The sequence below is a fragment of the Argopecten irradians genome, chromosome 8 (genome assembly GCF_041381155.1).
Source record: "Argopecten irradians isolate NY chromosome 8, Ai_NY, whole genome shotgun sequence".
Taxonomy (NCBI): domain Eukaryota; kingdom Metazoa; phylum Mollusca; class Bivalvia; order Pectinida; family Pectinidae; genus Argopecten; species Argopecten irradians.
The window spans coordinates 34,619,027-34,641,727 of NC_091141.1; the positions used below are offsets into that span (position 1 = coordinate 34,619,027).

Sequence of the window (22,701 nt, forward strand, 5' to 3'; positions counted from 1 at the left end):
TGTTAATTAATAACAATGTCGTGGGACTTCCAGTCTACACTTTATTTGATCGTAATATACAAAACAACATGTACATGACAAGTGTGACCTCATGCGCGACGACTCACGTATATATACATAGTCACAGAGCACACACATGCAGGCATGATGTACAAGTATGTTTCACCTGTTTACATATAATATTTACATTAATATCAATATTTTTCTTAAACTGGTATTTTGACATTTTTTTTTATTTTGTAGGTCTTAATGATAGTACATAACAAATACGGCGATGAACTGTGTAGTATGTATTTTGATACCCAGAATTCTAGTTGGTTCTTCGATTCCTGGCTAACGGAATCTGGCCTCATATCATGGAGCTACAGATATCCAATGAATGCAAAATTCCAAAAAGGGTAATTTTGAGCTTTCCTCAATCTTTGTTTGTAATGATAGAGTGGAATATTTATAGGAATTTTACGATTTTTTAAAACTTATTAACAATATTGTTAGTAATTTATCCACTTACTGCAAATATACACATCTTGCTGTTATAATATTTTAGCGCTCATTTAGCCCTTTTAGCATCAGCATTTTGAGCTAAAACAGGATTTCATTATTTGAAATTTCTGCCATTTTTCTGAATGATTTAATTGATCACTAGCATAACTTGAATTTAATTTGAGATGGATAATTGCACTTAAATTTGACATATTTGCAAATTGTTTATTTTGGTAAACAATTCTCTTGAAATCTTCTAAAAATAAATATAAAAAAGTAAGAATTTATTCTAATTGGCAGACGGCCATATTTCGACATGTATGTATCAAATCACACACATGAGGATACAGCATGGATGGCAGTCGGTTTGTGGAATAGCTCTTTCCCTAATCTCACCAGTCACACACCAATGTTTCTGTGTTCATCCAACCATGACAAACCAAACTTACTGATGGAAGGTAATTAGATGGTCTGTTTCTATGGTAAATTCCTAAAATAAAATGTTAAATTTACTCTGTATGAAAAGAATTTTATACTATTACTTCGAATCAATATTTTTTCGTGGTGACTTATTCCCCATTTTCATGATAAACAACGTTTTTATTGCGATTTCTAGATTTAAAGATGTTCCACCGCTGACGATTGTTCCGCTATCAGAAATCCGAGCAGACGAAGCAGTAGTTTTCTACAGTTACAAGATATACTTCCTTTACACCATTACAAGCATTGAAAAATTTGAGCATCTTTTTTTACTTTAAGATAAAAATGTGAAAAATAATTAACCCCCCCCCCAAAATTGTTTTAATCTCATTATCATATATCTACGGTGGCTGGGAGCGGACATGAAATAAATAAAATTATTGCGTTCGAACGAAATATTATTGCGTGGGAACGAAATACTATTGCGTTCGAACGAAATATTATTGCGTGGGAACGAAATATTATTGCGTGGGAACGAAATACTATTGCGTGGGAACGAAATATTATTGCGTGGGAACGAAATACTATTGCGTGCGAACGAAATATTATTGCGTTCGAACGAAATATTATTGCGTTCGAACGAAATAATTATTGCGTGCGAACGAAATAATTATTGTGTGCGAACGTAATAATTATTGCGTGCGAACGAAATAATTATTGCGTGCAAACGAAATAATTATTGCGTTCAAACGAAATAACTATTGAACTTATTGTCATACATGGATGATATGACAGTAATCATGCCACCGTAGTGATATGATTAAGATATGGCCTACAAATTATGTAACGGCACCTTATCTAAAAAAGATGTTTTCCTTATTTTTAACGATTTAAAGTCGTCTTGTTTTTTGTATTATACTTTATATATCTAATGAAATACACGTACCTATGATGGCGTACAGGGGACACTATACATGTTTATAATTGTACCTATCTTGTACGTACAGCATATCTATATATATATATATAGTATCTTGTACATATGAACAACTTAGTATATAAACTTGTACGTTGTGCGTGCAAATGTACTATATCATAATTTGTACGTACAAGATACTGTTAATAATTTGTAAGATATGAAGTTGTACGTACAAGATAATAATTTGTAGGTACAAGATACTAGGTTGTACGTACATGATACAACGATGTACGTACAGACGTACAAGATAAGTGTTTGTGCATACGTACGTACAAATGTACACGATACTGTAACAATAGATACTAAAAAGATACTAAGTTAAACGTACAAGATAATAATCTGTATGGACATGATAAATAAAACTATATATTGGTCCTAACACGCTGCCGTAAATAAAAGCATTATATGTGCTTTTATATTACTGTGTATATGACTTTAATACATTATGCTTCAATATTTCCATTTGAATGTGTGCAATTGTGTTACAACGAAAATTGTTTTGTATCAATACTTAGTCAACTATTTTAAAAAGTAAAACAATGAATTTACATGACTTTCTCTACAATTTTAATGCAAATCACTGAAGGCAAATACTGTAATAGAATACAAATCCAAACAATACATGCAATAAACTTTAAATTAATGGTTTCGAAGCAAAATATACTTTATAAAATATACCTTATTAAGAAGGTTTACACAAAACCACTTTAAATGACCAATTACAAAGAATATTGATATGAAATTGCAGACTGCCACATTTGAAATAGCCAAAGGTAAACCGTTGATATTTCGTTCCCACGCAATAATTATTTCGTTCGAACGCAATAATATTTCGTTCCCACGCAATAATATTTCGTTCCCACGCAATAATATTTCGTTCCCACGCAATAATATTTCGTTCCCACGCAATAATATTTCGTTCCCACGCAATAATTTTATTTATTTCATGTCCGCTCCCAGCCACCGTATATAGGCATGAACTACTGGATGCGCATGTACCAAATGCAAAATAAACTGTTGTATATATACTTTTGTATTAGTTAGACACATTCATACACAATTAATCATCAGTTATTCATCAAATGATTAGTATCACTTAAGCTTTTATACTCTGTCGGCGGTGGAGCATCTTTAAAATTATCAAATATCTATCGTAATTGCATTTGAAACGTTTTTGCTTCGATACATTTTCGTTAGATAAAATAATTCGGTTTACACGAAAATATTGTTTTAACAGTACATGCACAATGAGGAATGCTGTATACAATGTATGGTTTATTTATCAAAATGCAATGTATCCAGGTCTGGAACTAATTGAAATAACACATATCGTATATGATATTAAAATGTTATTACCATTTGAAATTCTCTTAATGCATTACTTAGAGGTTTTATTAATATAGTTAGAATTATACTGATAATGAAAATGTTTAGGACAATATACATACGATATTGCTCCAAACTGCTTATATTTTATACTTGTATTCCGTATTTGCATTTAACACAGTTATTTGCCCTTGCGGATATATATTAGTGGCGACGTCACGTGTTAACAAGTATAATGACATAATGGTGTCGTAAACAATACCTACCTGTAAGTGCAGACTCGGTAATATGCAAAGACATAAAGACCGGAGTTGTTTCCCTTATCTAATATTTTCTTTCGTGTGTGTTTCAATAGAAACTATTTCGACTCAACCCACCGTCCCTTCGACATCCCAAGGCTGCTATCCCCATTACAACACAGATTTTACATTAGTTCTCACTGATACTACTGCCATGACGGTGGAGATGTGCATATCCATGTGTGTTTCACTTAGTACCGTATACGCCTTTCTAGAGGTAAGACAGGGTTTGTTTCTATATCTGCCGTTTTCCTCTACTGACTATATGACAAATCAATGTGAGAATGGCATTGCTATTAAGGCAACACATTTGATTGTTTTAATGTGATTTTATCCAAACATTGATATACGTCAAACTTACATTTACTATTATTTATCTTACTAACATCTTAAGTCAAAATGCGTACCGTATTGCTATCTGTAATCACAAGGCAATATTGATTGATTTGACCATGCTGACCGAAATTACTCCATTATAATGACGTCATGACATTACAATTACCTGAATTGTGTTATAATCATCGATTACTTTAGACTTATCTCAATAATGTTATCGATTACTTTAGACCTTTTACAAAGGCAGAGATGTTTCTTCATTCATTTGAGCTCAACGATTTTAAATTTGAATCTTGCGATAGACTATGACCCGTCTTTTGTCGTGTTAGTAATGTAATTTGCAAAATGTTGGTAACGTTTGAGTATGAAAAACTTATTAATTGCGATTCTCGATTCGTCAACATGAAAATAACCGCTCATATATCTGTGAAATGACATAGCATTGGATGGTAATCATTAATTGTTTGTATGTGACTGATAAAGATTCAGATTTCAAAGTTTCAAAATTGAATTTATTCCCCAGCAAATTTGAGGGATGCCACCTATAAAGATACTATCTGGTGCAATATTATAAACTTTAATTAAGATTGCATTATTATAATCTAACTTGAATGAGTTTGAAAACCATAATTACAAAGCTTTACGTCCATATATATTTGAAATGATATGCACCATACCTTAGAGGACATGTTTTGGGCCTATAGATGACATTACATGGATCTCTTTATCAATCCATTAGCAACTGAAAAATCATTTGTATTACCATTTATATGATTAACTACTCAAGCTGTTTTCTAATTTACAGTTTGTGCAGAACACATGATATAGTCTATAAAAAATTCATTCATATGTGGATATATAAAGCATGGGAAAGTCTCCGCGAAGGTTTTACATCAATGCAAAAAGGTTGAGGTATGAGAGATAATAGAATCTTACATACTTTCACGAAATATTGTGAAATTGCAGTTTTTAGAAACATTTCTAAAGCGCCGACATCATAGGAACGTCGCAAGGCGTCAAAATGAATGACGTCGCCGATAATAGACACCACATGTATTGATGACGTCACATCATTGTCTAGCGTGTGTTAGCTGTCTTTTCTCTACGCCGGTAAAAGACAGAGTTATATTTTCCCTAGCAACCGCGGGATTACCCTGTCAACTACAAGAGAAAAGTATTTTCACAAATGTGAATTTGAAGGATATGAATATTCTAAAAATGCTATAAAACAACATTTTATGACCCTCATGAAAAATATCTCTATCGTTCATATCCACATATGAAAGAGTCTTACAGTATAACCCTCGAAAGAAAACAAAAGTTTAATGACAAGGTCCCTATTTCTCGAATCAATCTTTTTTTCAAAAACGCACACAAATAATTTTTGTGTCATATAAAAAAGTCTGCATTATTTCGACAAATCAAACCAGATGACGAAATTTAGATTTAAACACAACTATACGTTTTATATCAATATTCTATAGGGAGGAGATAAATGTAACTGCGGTGATACAACAGGCTCCTCTCTCGACAGTCCTGGACACTGTGGGGGTGGATGTGTGGGGAACCAGGCTCAAATTTGTGGAACCACAGATGGTTATCTCATTGCATACCCTACTTTGATTTCACCAGGTAATATCGTTTAAAATGCCTAATGAATATTAAATAACCCGTCTGTAGAAATTAGAATTTCGAAAGTTCAATGAAAATAGACATTTTTCATTGTAATATATTATAACCCATTTATGATTTTGGGTATAAGATCACTCTTATCCACCAGATGAAATTTATATAAGACAGTTATTCATAATACCTGATTAAAAATACCAAATAAATTTCTTACTTTATGTTGCTGTTGGCATAACTTAATGCTACCACAACAACTGAAATAAACTGGAAGGTAAACTCTGTATTGATTATATTATAAAACCACATCAAGACAATATTGAGTCTAAATCATAAAAATGTAAGCGCGTACAGTTGCTTCAATAAACTAATATTATTTAAAGATTTTGGAATAATTGTTCTTTATGTGAGAATCTCTGATTACTAGGACAATCATCTGGTACAAACATGCCCGGGGACTCCTATATCGGGATCCCGAAACCAACCATGTCTACAGAGTATCACAGTACTGTGACACGACCTATCGCCGCTGGACAATGGAATGTCACTGTAAGTATATCTAATTTATCAACTGATTTCAAAAAAAAATCAAGTATGGTTACTGTCAGTGATAAACTTTGTATTGTTAATTTCCATTCATTTTTTTAAATTTCAAGATTGATTTTTCAACATCGACGTCATTTGGATCTCCTTTCTACATCCGAGCTGTGGAATTAGTATACAAAGATGGTGCAGGCGCGACTGTGACGTCATCATACAGTGTTTGGTATCAGATTCATCCTACAGAGGAACATTATTTGGCAACCACATTCGATGAAAACTATTACACACAGGTAATTGTCACATAACCACACCCACTTGTGAACTAAGTGGTGTTTCTACCGATACTCCGACCTTATTAAACCACATTTGATGTAACCTATCCCCCATTGGTACCTGTCACTGTAATATTATCAAGGTCGGGCACAACCACTTGCATTCGAAGGTGAGGTTTCTCCGGGTACTCCAGCTTCTCCGGCTTTACTGAAACACATTTGATGAAAAGGGTCGCGGTGGCCGAGTTATCAATAATAATAAAAACAACTAAAATCACCGACAGATTACCACTAGCCATACTACTCTTGGTTACATTCGACGGTGGATTTTCTCCGGGGTCTCCCGCTTTTCTCAATTTCCTAGACATGTCACGTCAAATATGACATTTATTGTTGACTTAAAAGTAATGTAATCATTAGATACTAAAAACAAATTTATATGAACTAGGTTTCATTCTCAAAAATACCAAATTCAATTGATATACCAACAACACAAGATTAAGTCTTTGGAAGTTACATTTTTTAGCAGATCTCGCCAACGGATTTGCATAAACATCACTAACCAACTAACAATCGATAATTTTGTCTAATCTTCGAAATGGACTGACATCTCATGTTTGATATTTAATATTGAATATTGCGATTAAATAGATATGAATTATTTTGGCGAATAATTTTAGAATTTTAGATCTAACCTTGGCAGGTATGATAACTCCATACTTGTCCTATACTTATCCATGTAAAAATCTCTCATTATTTAAACTGTCATTTGTATCCCAGCGGGAACAATATGACGCAATTTAATTAGTCTGTGGATAAAAAAAATATGACATTAGTAAGTATGCATTTTAATTAAACATTTAATTAAGTTTAATGTAAAGGTTACACAACGAAAAGGTAAAAGTAAATAAGATAAATATATATAAGCCTCCTCCTGGAAAATAAGAATATAAAATTGAAAACAACATATGTACATGAGATACCATAACAGAATTCCAAATAGTAACATGAAATCCCATAACACAATTCCAAATAGGTACACGAGATCCCATAACGCAACTCCAAATTATATTTGTATTTTTCATTTCCACAACATCAACTGATTTCGTTCTGGCCAATTCACTGCTTTGCAATTATTAACATACATTGCGCCATTTTACATTGATAAAAATACATGTAAATAAGGAAGGAAGAAAAAGATGTCGCTCTTGATAATAAGACCAAAATTTCCCATTGGAATTAAGATTCACTTGTATCGCTTGGAACACATTTCGTGATTTCCGATCGTTGATATGATAACATTCCCTACGTGATGTCTGAACAACGCTACATATACTGAATGGTAGTTGGATCGATATAAACGTTCTCTGTATTAAACAATGGGACGTCATTGATACTAATGATTGATGGGATGGGATGACATATTAGATGATTACCACAATTCTCATATGAACGATACTTTAAAAGTTGCATGTATATCACAACGACTTAATGTCGCATTTTTATTCATGACGATTTTCCCATGACCATTCCATGGTGTGATTAACAATATACTATATAGTTGCTAAATTTCGCGATTTGCTGTGTTAGACCTATTTGCGGGGTTTATTTTCGCAAATCATCTTTCTCTTCTTTTAAATCCCATTGAAACCTCCGCAAATATTAGCAATTATACAGTTCACGTTCTGCTATTTTCAACTTTATCTTCAAAGAAAACCAGAAGAATCTTAAACATAAATATATATCGTGTTTATCAAGCAAGGATGCATCTAAATAAAAGTAGGATAATTTTCTATTTGTGAAAATATGTTTTTTTTTTTATTTTAGTGATGCTATTAATGTTGTTTTATTATCCACGTGCTTACATAATGAAAAAAAACCAATATCATTTAGTTTAAACAATATTTTATCCAAATAAATAATGAAGATATTCATACACATTACAGCATGCATAGAGTAAGGATGGGAGGACAACTGAACACTTATCAAAACATCGTTTTGTATCGTCTTATCTTATCTTATCTAAACTTAAAGGAAATGACTTTTTACACAGTTTAATGACATATTTCTATTATATTCTATTGATAAGAATTGTATCTAATATTCTAAATATGAGTTACATGTATCTTGAATTATACATTGCATGGAAAATTAATATTATGTTATATTTTTTACCAGTTATATCCAACAAATGGCACGCTTGTGGATCTTGATGTGCTACAAATCTGGAACATGACATTTGCGTTTAGGTCGACACCGGTTGATGGGGAGGTCGTGATAAAACTGTATTCTATTGGAGGTAGGATTTACTTTGTTTATGTCTATATATATAAAGTGATTGTAGATTTTAAGATTTTTTTGATTGGCCTATTTTTTGTTTCAAAAATATCCATAAATTCGAAATTCAAATAATGGCGCGAAACAGGAAGTAATCGTGACGTCACATTTGAGCGAACCTAAAGACTGTATGTTTACAAACACATTATATGTATAACGAGTTAATGTCAATCAAAAAAAATCCATAGTATATTAAGCGTTAGAACCTAATTGTGACAAAATGAGCAAATTAAAATATATATCGGGAAAGTTGAAAAATGACCCCGAATGACCTTGAAATATTTTTAACGTTACAACTACAGAAGATCAGTGTTATTGCCCTTTAATTGCAAGCGTTCAGGTGATTTGGACGACCTTCCATTAACTTCCTTTACTGATTGCAAACTGTTGAGAATGTCTCATATCAACACAGACCTCAGTAATTTTGAAAGATATTTATTAATGTCCATGTAAGTTTCTAGTTCTCTGTCATACCCCGTGTTTGCTAGGCAAAACATTATAGGACTTTTGATGTGTGAACACGAAAAATAAAGATATTCTATCCGAGGGTCACAAAATGTAAAACCCGAGGCTTGCCGATTATTTTAAAACATTTTGTTTATTCCGACGGTAGAATATCCCTATCAATCATTTGCACATATGAATGAGTGTTTTCTCTCTCTCGTCGAAGTTTTTTATTTCAATTTTACAATAATAAAATCTCCCCATTTAGGCAATTTCGCGTTTTCCTTATTTTTATGACCCTCGGGTGGAATTTCCATATCCTGCAAACCCACATATGGACATTCATCTTCCTCTCATAACTCGACATTTTCATTTCATTTTTTTGCAATTACATGTATGTTATTCCTCCATTTTGAAATATATTACACTGTAGTAGAAAAGCGTGACTGTTAGTCAATTCCCCATAGTTGCGTGACATTTGAAATCCAATTCCTTTTGTTTAATTCTTTAATGTTTCTAAATATACGTTTAAATTCAATGACAAAATAGTGATATTGTTAACACAGTGACGTTACGAGGTTACACTGTAAAAGTAGCCATGTAATACAGTCTCAGACGATATGAGTGTATTGTATGGGATAAACCAGTCTTATCCCCGAATGGTTTGAGAGAAAACCGCTCTTGAATCATCGAACATTTTGATAGTAACCGTTTTAAATCTGTTGTAGATGATGACTTTGTAACGGGACATATGCTTACTATCTGGAGTTTTAAGTCTATAGGTAAGGTTCTAACATATACTCATTTTTCAATATGTGCAGCATAGGTTGGATCCACTATTACAATTATTGTTTTCCAGACCCTTGAAACAATAGCATTGATATAACTATTTTGTTAATTTCATCAGGGTATAAACACAATTTTGGTTACAAACCTTTGTGAGAATCAGCTACTACACGGATTCTCAAAAAAAAATCATTAATTTTTAGACAATTTGATATAATAAAACAGTTTAAATGCAGGATTCTATTGGTTTTTAAAGGATACTTTTTTTCCAAACCAATACGCGACGTCAATGTTATTAATGTGAGTTTACGGTAACGTTGGTATTTTGTGAAAACAAGTTGGTTTACAGAAAGTATCCTATGAGATACAACAAAAGAATTCAGGTACCTTAATTATTCGGTATGACAGCTGAGTGTTCCATCAGATGATGATATATCATTTTCCTGTCCACCTAATGTTCAATATCCCCGATGGTTATCGATTTGACGTCAGTGTCATTGTTACACGGGACATTTCTGTTTCCGCATCAATTGTACATGATAGGCCTTTTGATTGACATGCTGTCCCATATAATGATAGCATTAAACCAACAATAATCTGTGTACTTCTTCCATGAAGCCTCACCTTTTTTTTACTAACGTTGTCTATATAATAATAGTTTGAGGACTTCTTCCGTGAAGCCTCACCTGTGTAGTTGTCTAAAGAACAATAGGAGACTTGTCAATCTTTAGTCGCCGATACACGACCAATTAAGATTTTTTATTTCTTATAAATTTTGTAAAGGTTTATTTCTTACCGCTAATGGAATCTTAAAGGCCCACTACCTTTCCGAAACGGATTATGATTTTAACAATGGAAATGTAAAACGAGATCGATAAATTTGTATTAACTTTCCATTAATACTACACGTTTCATCACCTTCTAAACAATTTAATCAAAATAAATAAATGTTAATATATATATAACGCGAGTCGTGTTATGTTTCCCGCCGTCGTCCTAAATACCGCGTGGTAGTTGACTAGAAATGACTCTCCATTGTTATCATATATCGCTGAGTAAGCCATCGGTATAAATTTTCTGATGTTATTAATGATTTTAAGAAACCTTTATGTTATACTTCGGAAAGGTAGTAGGCCTTTAAATGATAGTTTGATATAATACATTTTGAGTCATCAATTTTACCTACAACTTTGCATTTTTTTAATTTGCATCTGATTATATGTACATGCAATAAATCATTCTTGTGATATGTTTTTCCTTTTGAATCACCTTTTCACATTTGCGTGTCATAAAATCGACATGTTCACATATAAAGTACAACTTTCCATACTTCAGAACATATATAAAGCCTTATTTATTGTACATGTAAATGATGTCAATATGTTATTTTTTACACGACAAAACATTTTCATTCTTGAATGGATATTTTTATGAAGAATCCCTCGAGTATTGGCAGCTTATAGATTGTTAGTAAAATTTCTAGATTACACATTTTATACTTTTTGCGAAGAGAAAGGCGAAAATTCGTATTCGATTTTCATTCATGAAATCAATTATACAAATAAAGACCACTTTGTTATATAATATTCCGTCTTTGCATATAACAGAGTTAGCTCCCTTGCTGGTAGGTATCCATTGTCCCGTCATCATTTTGTGAGCGCACTTCACGTCATTTTCTCCGAAAAGTATGCCGTTACGCTACTAAACAAATGGCGTCACAATACAAACCCGGAAAGGCAGAAAACTCTTTAATATGCTAATGCAGAATAACTTCTTTGTTGAGAATATGCAAATAGCTACCCCCAGTAGCTTCGATTTTGAATATGCAAATATATTGTTGAAGTTCATTTTATAACAATATTTCTATTTCTGTAAACCAACGTAGTTGTGTGTGCGATTAAATTTCACGTTTTAGCAGACGATTATAATTCGCAAAAAATGAACCATCGCGAATACATAGCCCAATTACAATTATGTCAGAGAGACAATACATCAGCTTGTATGCAGAAGATTAATGTAACTTTAATCTTTGTGTGAATTACTCTACCGTTTCGTTCTATAGTCTTTTCATACAGGTTTATAATCGATATAAGGCGTATGTAAAAAGACAGCACAATAACAGCACCATACTTTGGGCTATTTCGTGTTTTACTTATGTATCAATGAGAGCATATTGATCTGTAACTCATTAAAACGTGAAATGTACATTGGTATTCGACCATGAAAGTTGCACCAGTTTGTATTTTTGAAGTGTGGCTTAACGTTCAAATAAAAAAAAACAATCGATAGAAATGAGAACAAGTACAGCCTACACTGTATGAATATTTAAAACTAAATTCAAGCTTATATGTTTCATACTGCTTCGTGATACGACGAGATGGTATATTCAAGTACATTTATTAAATTGACACTTACGTACTGAAATTATTGATTATTTGATAGTATATATGCTCGCACTAGTCTAAGATTATTAACATTCGGCGTTGTCATTTTTAAACATGACTCTCGAGATCTGTCAATTTCGCTTTCCGCTTTGAAAACATTTTCATGCTGCAGGCTTCAAAATCAATAGATACAATTATATATTATTTTTCTTTATATACTAACACATTTTATTTGATAAAACGTTATACATAACATTGAATTTTATTTCATAAACGGTTTCTTCCTCCACATTTCATACTTAAATGCTTACATCCTTATATTATCACTTAACAAAAGATATATGCATCATGTATACATGTTCCATTTCTCATATCCAATTTAGAATAACATATGATTGATTGTTCTCTTTAATTATCTTCGATGAAGCAATTATTTATTCTTTTTAATTAAAATTAAATACTAGACTAGCTCATAGCATTGCCAATATAACTTTCCGGAATATAAAACTTTCTCCGGAATTTTTGTCAAAGTGACTTTTTCATTGTTCTCTCTATCTATTTTCGATAAAACTAGTAGTTATTCTGTTTAAATAAAATCCAATATAATAGCTGATCTTATTATTTGTACATATCATTGCAAATATCACTATTGAGAAATTCTGCCCAAGTGACTAGTGTTTCTCAAATGGATTGATGTTATACAGAATTATTCAATCCGTTTTCCAGAGTGGATATAATTTTCACAATGAAACCCTGAATCTGAATGACAATAGATATACCACACTTTTCATTAGTTCTATCAATATTGAAAGGTAATTAAAAGATCTAGGTTAATTAGTAGTCATAACGCCGCTATCAACAATCTTAGACCTGTGTTCATTCATGGCTTCATTGATTATCGGTTCGGCGAGAGCTTGGTCTCAGGAAATGTTTGTGGTAAATACTGAATATATTTAAAGTATCAATCGATCTGACATAAACAACGACAACATACTAGAAGGCGACACCTGTCGAGGATGATAGAAGATAATTTCAAAGAGGAGATGACTCTTGGTGTTAATCTCAAATGATACAATCCTGGAAGTTAAAAATATTGTAATACTTTTCCTAATATACGAGATTAAAACGAGTTTGTCTATTCTACCGCTGTGACCTTAAATGGATATCAAAATCATTTATTTGAACAACCTTGATAGTCCTTTATCCCAGCATTATTGGCAATTTTCTCTGGAAGATTCGGTTTGTAAACAACGACGGCATAAAGTTCAAGATGTGTTTCCATAGTAATAAAAATAAATTAAATATAGATACAATGTTTATCTAATATTTATACATATACAGAGTTAACAACACCAACTGAAGAAACAACGACTGAAGCTATAACAACAACTACAGAAGAAATTACAACGACAATGGCGGCAAGTGAGACAACAACAGAAAATGAGACGACAACAACAACAGCAAGTGAGACAACAACAAAAGCAACAACAACCAATGTAGGACAAACAAGTACAGGTGAAATAACAACAGAAGAAATTACAACTACAGTAGATGGTGCTGACACATCTACAATAGAAACAACAACTTTAGAAACAACAGTTTCAGAATCAACATCAAATCCACAGTCAACAACGACATTAGCGGAATCATTATCGTCATTGGCAACAGACTCAACAACCGGTGTGTCAACGACGGCTCAAAGCGTTACTAATGTGACGGATATGTTGTGTCAGTGTATGTGTGTAAATACATTTATTAATATGACGCAAGAGCAGTTGCAGGAGACACTTGAAGAGCTGAAAGAGGAGCTCACGGTTCCTAAAACGGAACTGTCATCATACAAGCGGAAATTCATCAGTGCGCCGGACAGCCGACAGTCCGCAGCTAGTATCGGGTATGTTGGGGTATTAGTTATAGCCTTTGTATTTGGTTCAATAATAACATGCGATAGTATATCTGTTTATCACTTCTTTAAAAAGAAAAACAGTAGTGTGACAAAGTTTAGTTGAGTGTTTAAGAATCGAGGGAGAAGTGGTCCAGTGCGATCATGATTCGTGTATACAGTACATGTACTAGACAATTAGAAATAGCAACAGTGAAAAAACAACAGATATGTAATTATATTTTATTATTGTTAAAATCTGTTGTCGTAATGAAGTGCAACTTTAGTTCTTACCTACAAAACCTACCACATTAATGGCATGTACAATATCCATTTATCTCTAGTTGCAGTTCTTCTTTGTCATTTGATTACATTTTTGTGGGCTACCTTTCGTTTAACGGTGCATTGTTCATTGTGTCAAGTGAAAAAAAAATGTAGTATGGTATATGCTATTAAACATTGTCCTCCTATTTTGTTATGTAATGCAGACAGTTGGACAATTGTATCACGTGCTTATCGGTGAAACCACGTGTTCGATTTTAATCTTTATTGTAAGCCGATATATTTGATATATTTTGTTAACAGATTCCACTTAGCACACTTAAATATGTATTTGTATTCTAGCAATGATACACTGTATACTGTTAACTTTCAAGAAAAAGCTTCAAAGTTTGTTATTTTGACTTTATCTTTTGTCCGTATGTATTGTAAATTGGTTTCCTCATGGCGGTGGTATATTGTAAGATTATCGTGTATATTCAATATACCGGAGCAGTTTTGCAAAACTCACTTCATAATGAACATTATGAAGATTAGATGCAAAGCTCTGACATCTGTATAAACCATCTATTGTATTTCTTTAAAAACAAAAGATAGTGCAATACTTATGCTTACATTATTTATTCATTTTCGGGATATATGCTTTAATATTGTCGAAATTAGACAAATAATAACCGTTTATTAACAATAATGAAATCCATATAATGAAAAAGCCATTGCCATGGTGATCAGTTGAGATGTGTTCACGTAAACATTTGTGACGTCATAATGGTCACATGTTGGATACCAGTTTTATCATAGACTTCAATATTGGTATATATGGTTATCTTATTAGTATTTGTGACATACGAATGTCAATATTACTGTATACACTAAAACAATCAAACCAAAGTTAATCTGGTTATTAATGACATCCTAGACGTGCCCATTGTGACGTCACTGATGTTGACATGGTAGCGTCAACTGACCACCGTCTAAATGGCTGTTCTAACTTTAAATCGTCATTGCGTAACGGTTTTCTTGGTCTAACCTCAAAATACCACAACAACACCCCTAAATTAATACGTATATGACACATATGGTCACTATAGATGCCGATAAATGTACAAACAATTCTGTAAAATATGGTTCATTTGGTCGTATTCTCCTGTGATGTATGAAATATAACATCTGTGTTGATACCCAAATGTGTTAAATAACTTATGGTAAAAGGTAATCAACTATTATTTTATTAAATGTATGCATTTAGAGTTTGGATAAATTCTGAGAAAGAAATATATTTTTCAATAAGCCATGCTTCAAGTTTCTTGATAAGTTTGATAAAAAATATTATGTCAATGTGATAACTTTTAAAACACAGAAAAAATGCAAAAAAAAAAATGGAGTATGTTTGAGGCAAACGAAATTTGAGCGCAGATTCTCGCATTCCAATTGTTTAAGTCAAACAATCGTTATTGTCCATGCGTATTATCATTGATTATAGCATGTCAAAGGCAATTGATTTAGCTCTGACTTGCCAGAAACACATGTGCTTAAATTACAAAATGCTATTCCATTTGTGATCTGTATCGTTAACTACAATCTATTTAACAATGCATTTGTTCTGCATATGTGTCATAGCAATACATCAAAAGAAATCGGACTTGTTAAAAAGTTCATATACGTACTGGATGTTCATTGTATAATTGCTCATCAATATTTTAAGCCGATATAATTGAACAAATGTTAATATTTTTATCATATATCGTTTGTTTCATTTGTATATTTTGTTATTTGAGACATGTGATATATAGTTGATATCGATTCACCTACTGATTGATGTTTCTGATTAATTATGTATGATGGAACTACATTTGTAATAGGAACTACGTTCAGACAGTAACGTCAACAGTTATATCAAATAATTATATCGTATAACTGAATATGTTGGCGGGTCATCATTTTCCTCGAATCGAGAAATATGTTTCATCTATTTTAATTTAATTAAAATTTTACGAGCTAGCTAAAAGAATATCGATACTTTACTCTTTTCTAGGGTAACAAGGGAAGGACATGTAATTATTATTTAGTTCACAGGCAATATAATTGTGTTCGCACACAGAAGAATTGCGTTCAAACGCAATAGCATTGCGTTTACATACAGAAGAATTGCGTTCACGCGCGATAGTATTCCGTTCGCATCGCACACAAAAGTATTGCGTTGACATGCGAATATATTGTTTGTATATCAATTTCATACGCAATAACTTCTTTTTCTAATTGTGCATGCCATTCCACCAATGCATTCCATCAATCGGGTAACGATATACTTTCTTGCTTTGAATGTGGACTTCGTTCTCTATATTCTTTATGGGAAGACTTGCGAATGATCAGTTTTCTTTTACCTTAACGGCCTCCAGGTTTACCATGACAGCCCAGGCGTATTCACAATATCGAGGTTTATTTTCATCTTTCAGATCTAAGGTAATTAATAAAGTGAAACAATTACTAGAGACATCAACTTCACAAAGGATTTTCTGATGGCAACTAGTATTTTGTACAGATACAGATAAACATTTACTTTTGAATCGATAAATGTTCCCAGATTTTAATCAGAAGTACGGACTCAAGATCGGCTCAAGATTTTTAAGAGCGTATTGTTAATGAAGTGACCTTCGTAAACGTGCTAAGGACATTATTAGCGTTTGCATACGGAAATATGAAAATTCAATTGAACAGGAGGAGAACAAATGATAGAAAGCATCGCACCAAATCAAAGAAAAATCATTGTTGATATTCTATAAAAATTCAATAGTTAGTGCATTGTAATTTTCAATGAAATGTGTTCAAATAACTTGGTATCGTTTTAATCCAATGTTTCCCAATTGTTGTTAGTATCACCAAGAAAAAATAATCTCGACACTTTTAATCAATCAAATAGATATAAAAGGGATCACTTAATCCATTATGCTCGCCATGAAGACAATATCCTTATACAGCAGTGGTTTGAAAGAATTTAAGTCTAAGACTCTCTAATGTGTCCAAAATACGTCGACAGCGAAGAATACGTAACATGTCAAATAGAATGTACAAGAAACGATTTCATTCCATGTGATGCCTATGTTGAAATTTTCTGAACCGATACATATTTTCGCGAAAAATTGCGAAACTGATCGAACGCAAATTCAAAGTTACGGGAATGCGCGTTTGTCAGAAAGACTTTATGAATTCGCAATTGTGCGTAAAATAATTCACCTCCATTTAATTCTTATATATACACGTATACCAAGTGCGTAGCTACCAGAGACTCCCATTCTCCCGTGCATCCAGATCATTTTCTTGTTTAGAATTAATACTGATTACACTTTTACTAAAAATATACGAGAACTGATCTTTTTACCTGAATATCAAATAGTGCCATTGAGAATCCGTAAGCATATGAAATGTTATAATATACACATATATAGTGTTTCAATTAAATTGTCGCCATGAAAAATTATTTTTTTCCACCTCTAATGATCTAACTTTCTGCAAATTACATTTCCAATGCAAAAATACGTTAATTCGGTCTCAGAATACTAGGAAATCGCTAGAGAATGATGCGTGTGGTATTTTCATACGTTTTCATAATATGCTGGGAAGAGGGGTTCAGCAGGGATACGATTTGCATCCACATTGTTTTACACCTGGCTACGCCCCTGAATACAAAGAGACGAGAATAAAACTGGATAATCTGGTGCAGACATCCGCGGGGTTACTATCACTGTCGTGATATTCACCCTCGAACTATGTTGCAGTAAAACTGAAGGCAATCCAAAAGAAAAGCTGACAAACCTAAAGCCTACAGATACTACCGTCGAAGATTACAGAGACCGAGATAAGTATCAACATATAAATCAAATTACTGAAAGTACTGGAACACAAAGGCTACCTTATCAAGTTGGTTCTAATAGCAATACCATTACCATTGTTATGAAAGGAGTAAATTGGCCGATTACATTTTTTTCATGAATGTATGTACTTTTCCGTGACTGGCAAGAAATTATTTGATTCTAGATAGAGACAAATTTTATAAATATGCCAATAGTTATTGAGAAAGAGAGAAAATCATTTAAGCAGGTATAACAAATTGAAAATAAGAAATAAATGGATAGTTTCTATAAAAAGACAAAGTCCACTAACAATTATTATTGCAAAGGGCAATAACTCCGTAAGTTACAGTCGAATCAAGCTGATTTTCGAACTCATCCGAGATCTTTCTAATGGTAGTCTCCTTTAACGTTTCATTAAGATCGGTGCATATTTACTCATGCTACGTATAGTGTTCACTATGTTGATTAATTCTTATTGCAAAGGGCAATAACTCTGTAAGTTAATGTCTCTCCAATGTTGGTTCATTACTCAAGTTATCTTGTTCACAAGATCCAAAAATAATTATTAGTGCAAAGTGCAATAACTCCGTTATTTTACACACAAAGTTTCATTAAGCTCCGTGCATACTTACTCAAGTTATCGTATAAACAAAGTCCAGTGATAATTATTAGTGCAAAGGACAATAACTCCGTAACTTAAGTCAAATCAAACTGATTTTCAAACTCGTTTATTCATTAAGTTGGTTCAAATTAACTCAAGTTACCGTGTTCACAAGAATGGACAAAAGACTATCACAATAAGTAATCATGACCTATGGTCAGGTGGCCAAAAAAGTAAAATGTATGCTGAGAGCGTAATTACGGTAGTTTAAGTGGATTTGAAGTGGGTCACCTAAGGGGATTTGCAGTAGTCCAGTTAAGGGGTTTCCAGTGGTTTCGATAAGGGGATTTGAAGTGGTCCTACTAAGGGGATTTGCAGTGGTCCAGCTAAGGGGATTTGAAGCGGTCACGCAAAGGGGTTTTAAACGTCTACAATATGTAAATGAGGACACCAGTGGATTTGAAGTGGTATCATGAGGGGGATTTGAAGGGGTCTCACTAAGGGAATTTGAAGCGTCTAAAATTCCAAGTGGTGCTTAATAAGAGCTATTTCATGAAAATCATCTTTGGTAACTTCTGGCTTAAAAGAAAGAAAAAAAACCTGCTGTAACAATCTCTAAGCAAACCCGCAGTCTAGGGGTTTGTGAAAGATGTTTTACTGGAATAACTCTTATTTCTGAAAAATAACAAATGTGACAATTAAACAATAGTGTAATGTATTTCATATAGATTCTTACTCTACCGTTTCGTTTTATAGTTTTTTCATACAGGTTTTGAATCGATATAAGGCGTTTGTAAAAAGACAGCACAATAACAGCACCATACTTTGGGCTATTTCGTGCTTTACTTGTGTATCAATGAGTGCACATTGATCTGTAACTCATTAAAACGTGAAATGTACATCGGTATTCAACCATGAAAGTTGCACCAGTTTGTATTTTTGAAGTGTGGCTTAACGTTCAAATAAAAAAAACAATCGATAGAAATGAGAACAAGTACAGCCTACACTGTATGAATATTTAAAACTAAATTCAAGCTTACATGTTTCATACTGCTTCGTGATACGACGAGATGGTATATTCAAGTACAATTATTATATTGACACTTACGTACTGAAATTATTGATTATTTGATAGTATATATGCTCGCACTAGTCTAAGATTGATAACATTCGGTGTTGTCATTTTTAAACATGACTCTCGAGATCTGTCAATTTCGCTTTCCGCTTTGAAAACATTTTCATGCTGCAGGCTTCAAAATCAATAGATACAATTATATATTATTTTTCTTTATATACTAACACATTTTATTCAATAAAACGTTATACATAACAATGAATTTTCTTTCATAAACGGTTTTTTCCTCCATATTTCATACTTAAATGCTTACATCAGTATATTATCACTTAACAAAAGATATATGCATCATGTATACCATTTCTCATATCAATTTAAATTAAAATATGACTGATTGTTCTCTCTAATTATCATCGATGAAGCAATTATTTATTCTTTTTAATTAAAATCAAATACTAGACTAGCTCATAGCAAAATATAACTTTTGGGAATTTCTGTCGAAGTGACTTTTTCATTGTTCTCTCTATCTAATTTCGATAAAACTAGTAGTTATTCTGTTTAAATAAAATCCAATATACTAGCTCATCACATTATTTGTACAAAGCGTTGCAAATATCACTATTGAGAAATACTGCCCAAGTGACTAGTGTTTCTCAAATGGATTGATGACGTACAAAATTATTAAATCATTTTTCCAGAGTGAATATAATTTTCACAATGAAACCCTGAATCTGAATGACAATAGATATACCACACTTTTCATTAGTTCTATCAATATTGAAAAGTAATTAAAAGATCTAGGTTAATTAGTAGTCATAACGCCGCTATCAACAATCTAAGACCTGTGTTCATTCATGGCTTCAATGATTTACGGTTCGGCGAGAACTTGGTCTCGGGAAATGTTTGTGGTATATACTGAATATATTTAAAGTATCAATCGATCTGGCATAAACAACGACAACATACTAGAAGGCGACACCTGTCGAGGATGATAGAAGATAATTTCAAAGAGGAGATTATTCTTGGTGTTAATCTCAAATGATGCAATCCTGAACGTTAGAAAATATGGTAATACTTTTCCTAATATACGAAATTAAAACGAGTTTGTCTATTCTACCGCTGTGACCTTAAATGAAGATCAAAATCATTTATTTGAACAACCTTGATAGTCCTTTATCCCAGCATTATTGGCAATTTTCTCTGAAAGATACGGTTTGTAAACAACGACGGCATAAAGTTCAAGATGTGTTACCATAGTAATAAAAGTTTATTAAATATAGATACAATGTTTATCTAATATTTATACATATACAGAGTTAACAACACCAACTGAAGAAACAACGACTGAAGCTATAACAACAACTACAGAAGAAATTACAACGACAATGGCGGCAAGTGAGACAACAACAGAAAATGAGACGACAACAACAACAGCAAGTGAGACAACAACAAAAGCAACAACAACCAATGTAGGACAAACAAGTACAGGTGAAATAACAACAGAAGAAATTACAACTACAGTAGATGGTGCTGACACATCTACAATAGAAACAACAACTTTAGAAACAACAGTTTCAGAATCAACAACAAATCCACACTCAACAACGACATTAGTGGAATCATCATCGTCATTTGCAACAGACTCAACAACCGGTGTATCAACGACGGCTCAAAGCGTCATTAATGTGACGGATATGATGTGTCAGTGTATGTGTGTAAATACATTTATTAATATGACGCAAGAGCAGTTGCAGGAGACACTTGAAGAGCTGAAAAAGGAGCTCACGGTTCCTAAAACGGAACTGTCATCATACAAGCGGAAGTTCATCAGTGCGCCGGACAGCCGACAGTCCGCAGCTAGTATCGGGTATGTTGGGGTATTAGTTATAGCCTTTGTATTTGGTTCAATAATAACATACGATAGTATATCTGTTTATCACTTCTTTCAAAAGAAAAACAATAGTGTGACAAAGTTTAGTTGGGTTTTTAAGAATCGAGGGAGAAGTGGTCCAGTGAGATCATGATTCGTGTATACAGTACATGTACTAGACAATTAGAAATAGCAACAGTGAAAAAACAACAGTTATGTAATTATATTTTATTATTGTTAAAATATGTTGTCGTAATGAAGTGCAACTTCAGTTCTTACCTACAAAACCTACCACATTAATGGCATGTACAATATCCATTTATCTCTAGTTGCAGTTCTTCTTTGTCATTTGATTACATTTTTGTGGGCTACCTTTCGTTTAACGATGCATTGTTCATTGTGTCAAGTGAAAAAAAAATGTAGTATGGTATATGCTATTAAACATTGTCCTCCTATTTTGTTATGTAATGCAGACAGTTGGACAATTGTATCACGTGCTTATCGGTGAAACCACATGTTCGATTTTAATCTTTATTGTACGCCGATATGTTTGATATATTTTGTCAACAGATTCCACTTAGCACACTTAAATATGTATTCGTATTTTAACAATGATACACTGTATACTGTTAACTTTCAAGAAAAAGCTTCAAAGTTTGTTATTTTGACTTTATCTTTTGTCCGTATGTACTGTAAATTGGTTTCCTCATGGCGATGGTATATTGTGAGATTATCGTGTATATTCAATATACCGGAGCAGTTTTGCAAAACTCACTTCATAATGAACATTATGAAGATTATATGCAAAGCTCTGACATCTGTATAAACCATCTATTGTATTTCTTTAAAAACAAAAGATAGTGCAATACTTATGCTTACATTATTTACTCATTTTCGGGATATATGCT

General features: G+C 32.7%; 2 protein-coding genes across 3 annotated transcripts in view; both read left to right on the plus strand.

Annotated features, from left to right (window-relative positions):
* The window catches only part of LOC138330200 (mucin-22-like), a 30,692-nt gene extending 11,270 nt beyond the window's left edge, over nucleotides 1-19,422 (plus strand). For both annotated transcript variants that reach the window (XM_069277646.1, XM_069277647.1), the window contains exons 3-11: nucleotides 244-398; nucleotides 784-941; nucleotides 3,564-3,724; nucleotides 5,328-5,475; nucleotides 5,897-6,018; nucleotides 6,126-6,302; nucleotides 8,463-8,583; nucleotides 9,794-9,847; nucleotides 13,577-19,422. In XM_069277646.1, the coding sequence (XP_069133747.1) occupies nucleotides 244-398; nucleotides 784-941; nucleotides 3,564-3,724; nucleotides 5,328-5,475; nucleotides 5,897-6,018; nucleotides 6,126-6,302; nucleotides 8,463-8,583; nucleotides 9,794-9,847; nucleotides 13,577-14,244 (1,764 nt within the window). In that variant the 3' untranslated portion in view covers nucleotides 14,245-19,422. The remainder of the gene's footprint in view (nucleotides 1-243; nucleotides 399-783; nucleotides 942-3,563; nucleotides 3,725-5,327; nucleotides 5,476-5,896; nucleotides 6,019-6,125; nucleotides 6,303-8,462; nucleotides 8,584-9,793; nucleotides 9,848-13,576) is intronic.
* Nucleotides 19,423-21,308: 1,886 nt separating this feature from the next.
* LOC138329855 (integumentary mucin A.1-like) lies at nucleotides 21,309-21,947 on the plus strand. The gene has a single exon (XM_069277144.1). It carries the CDS (start codon nucleotides 21,309-21,311, stop codon nucleotides 21,945-21,947), a length of 639 nt encoding a protein of 212 aa, XP_069133245.1.
* Nucleotides 21,948-22,701: the final 754 nt, after the last annotated feature.

What these genes read in the sequence shown, in the direction of transcription:
- LOC138329855 (XM_069277144.1), top strand. Translation starts at nt 21,309, where the DNA reads ATGGCGGCAAGTGAGACAACAACAGAAAATGAGACGACAACAACAACA.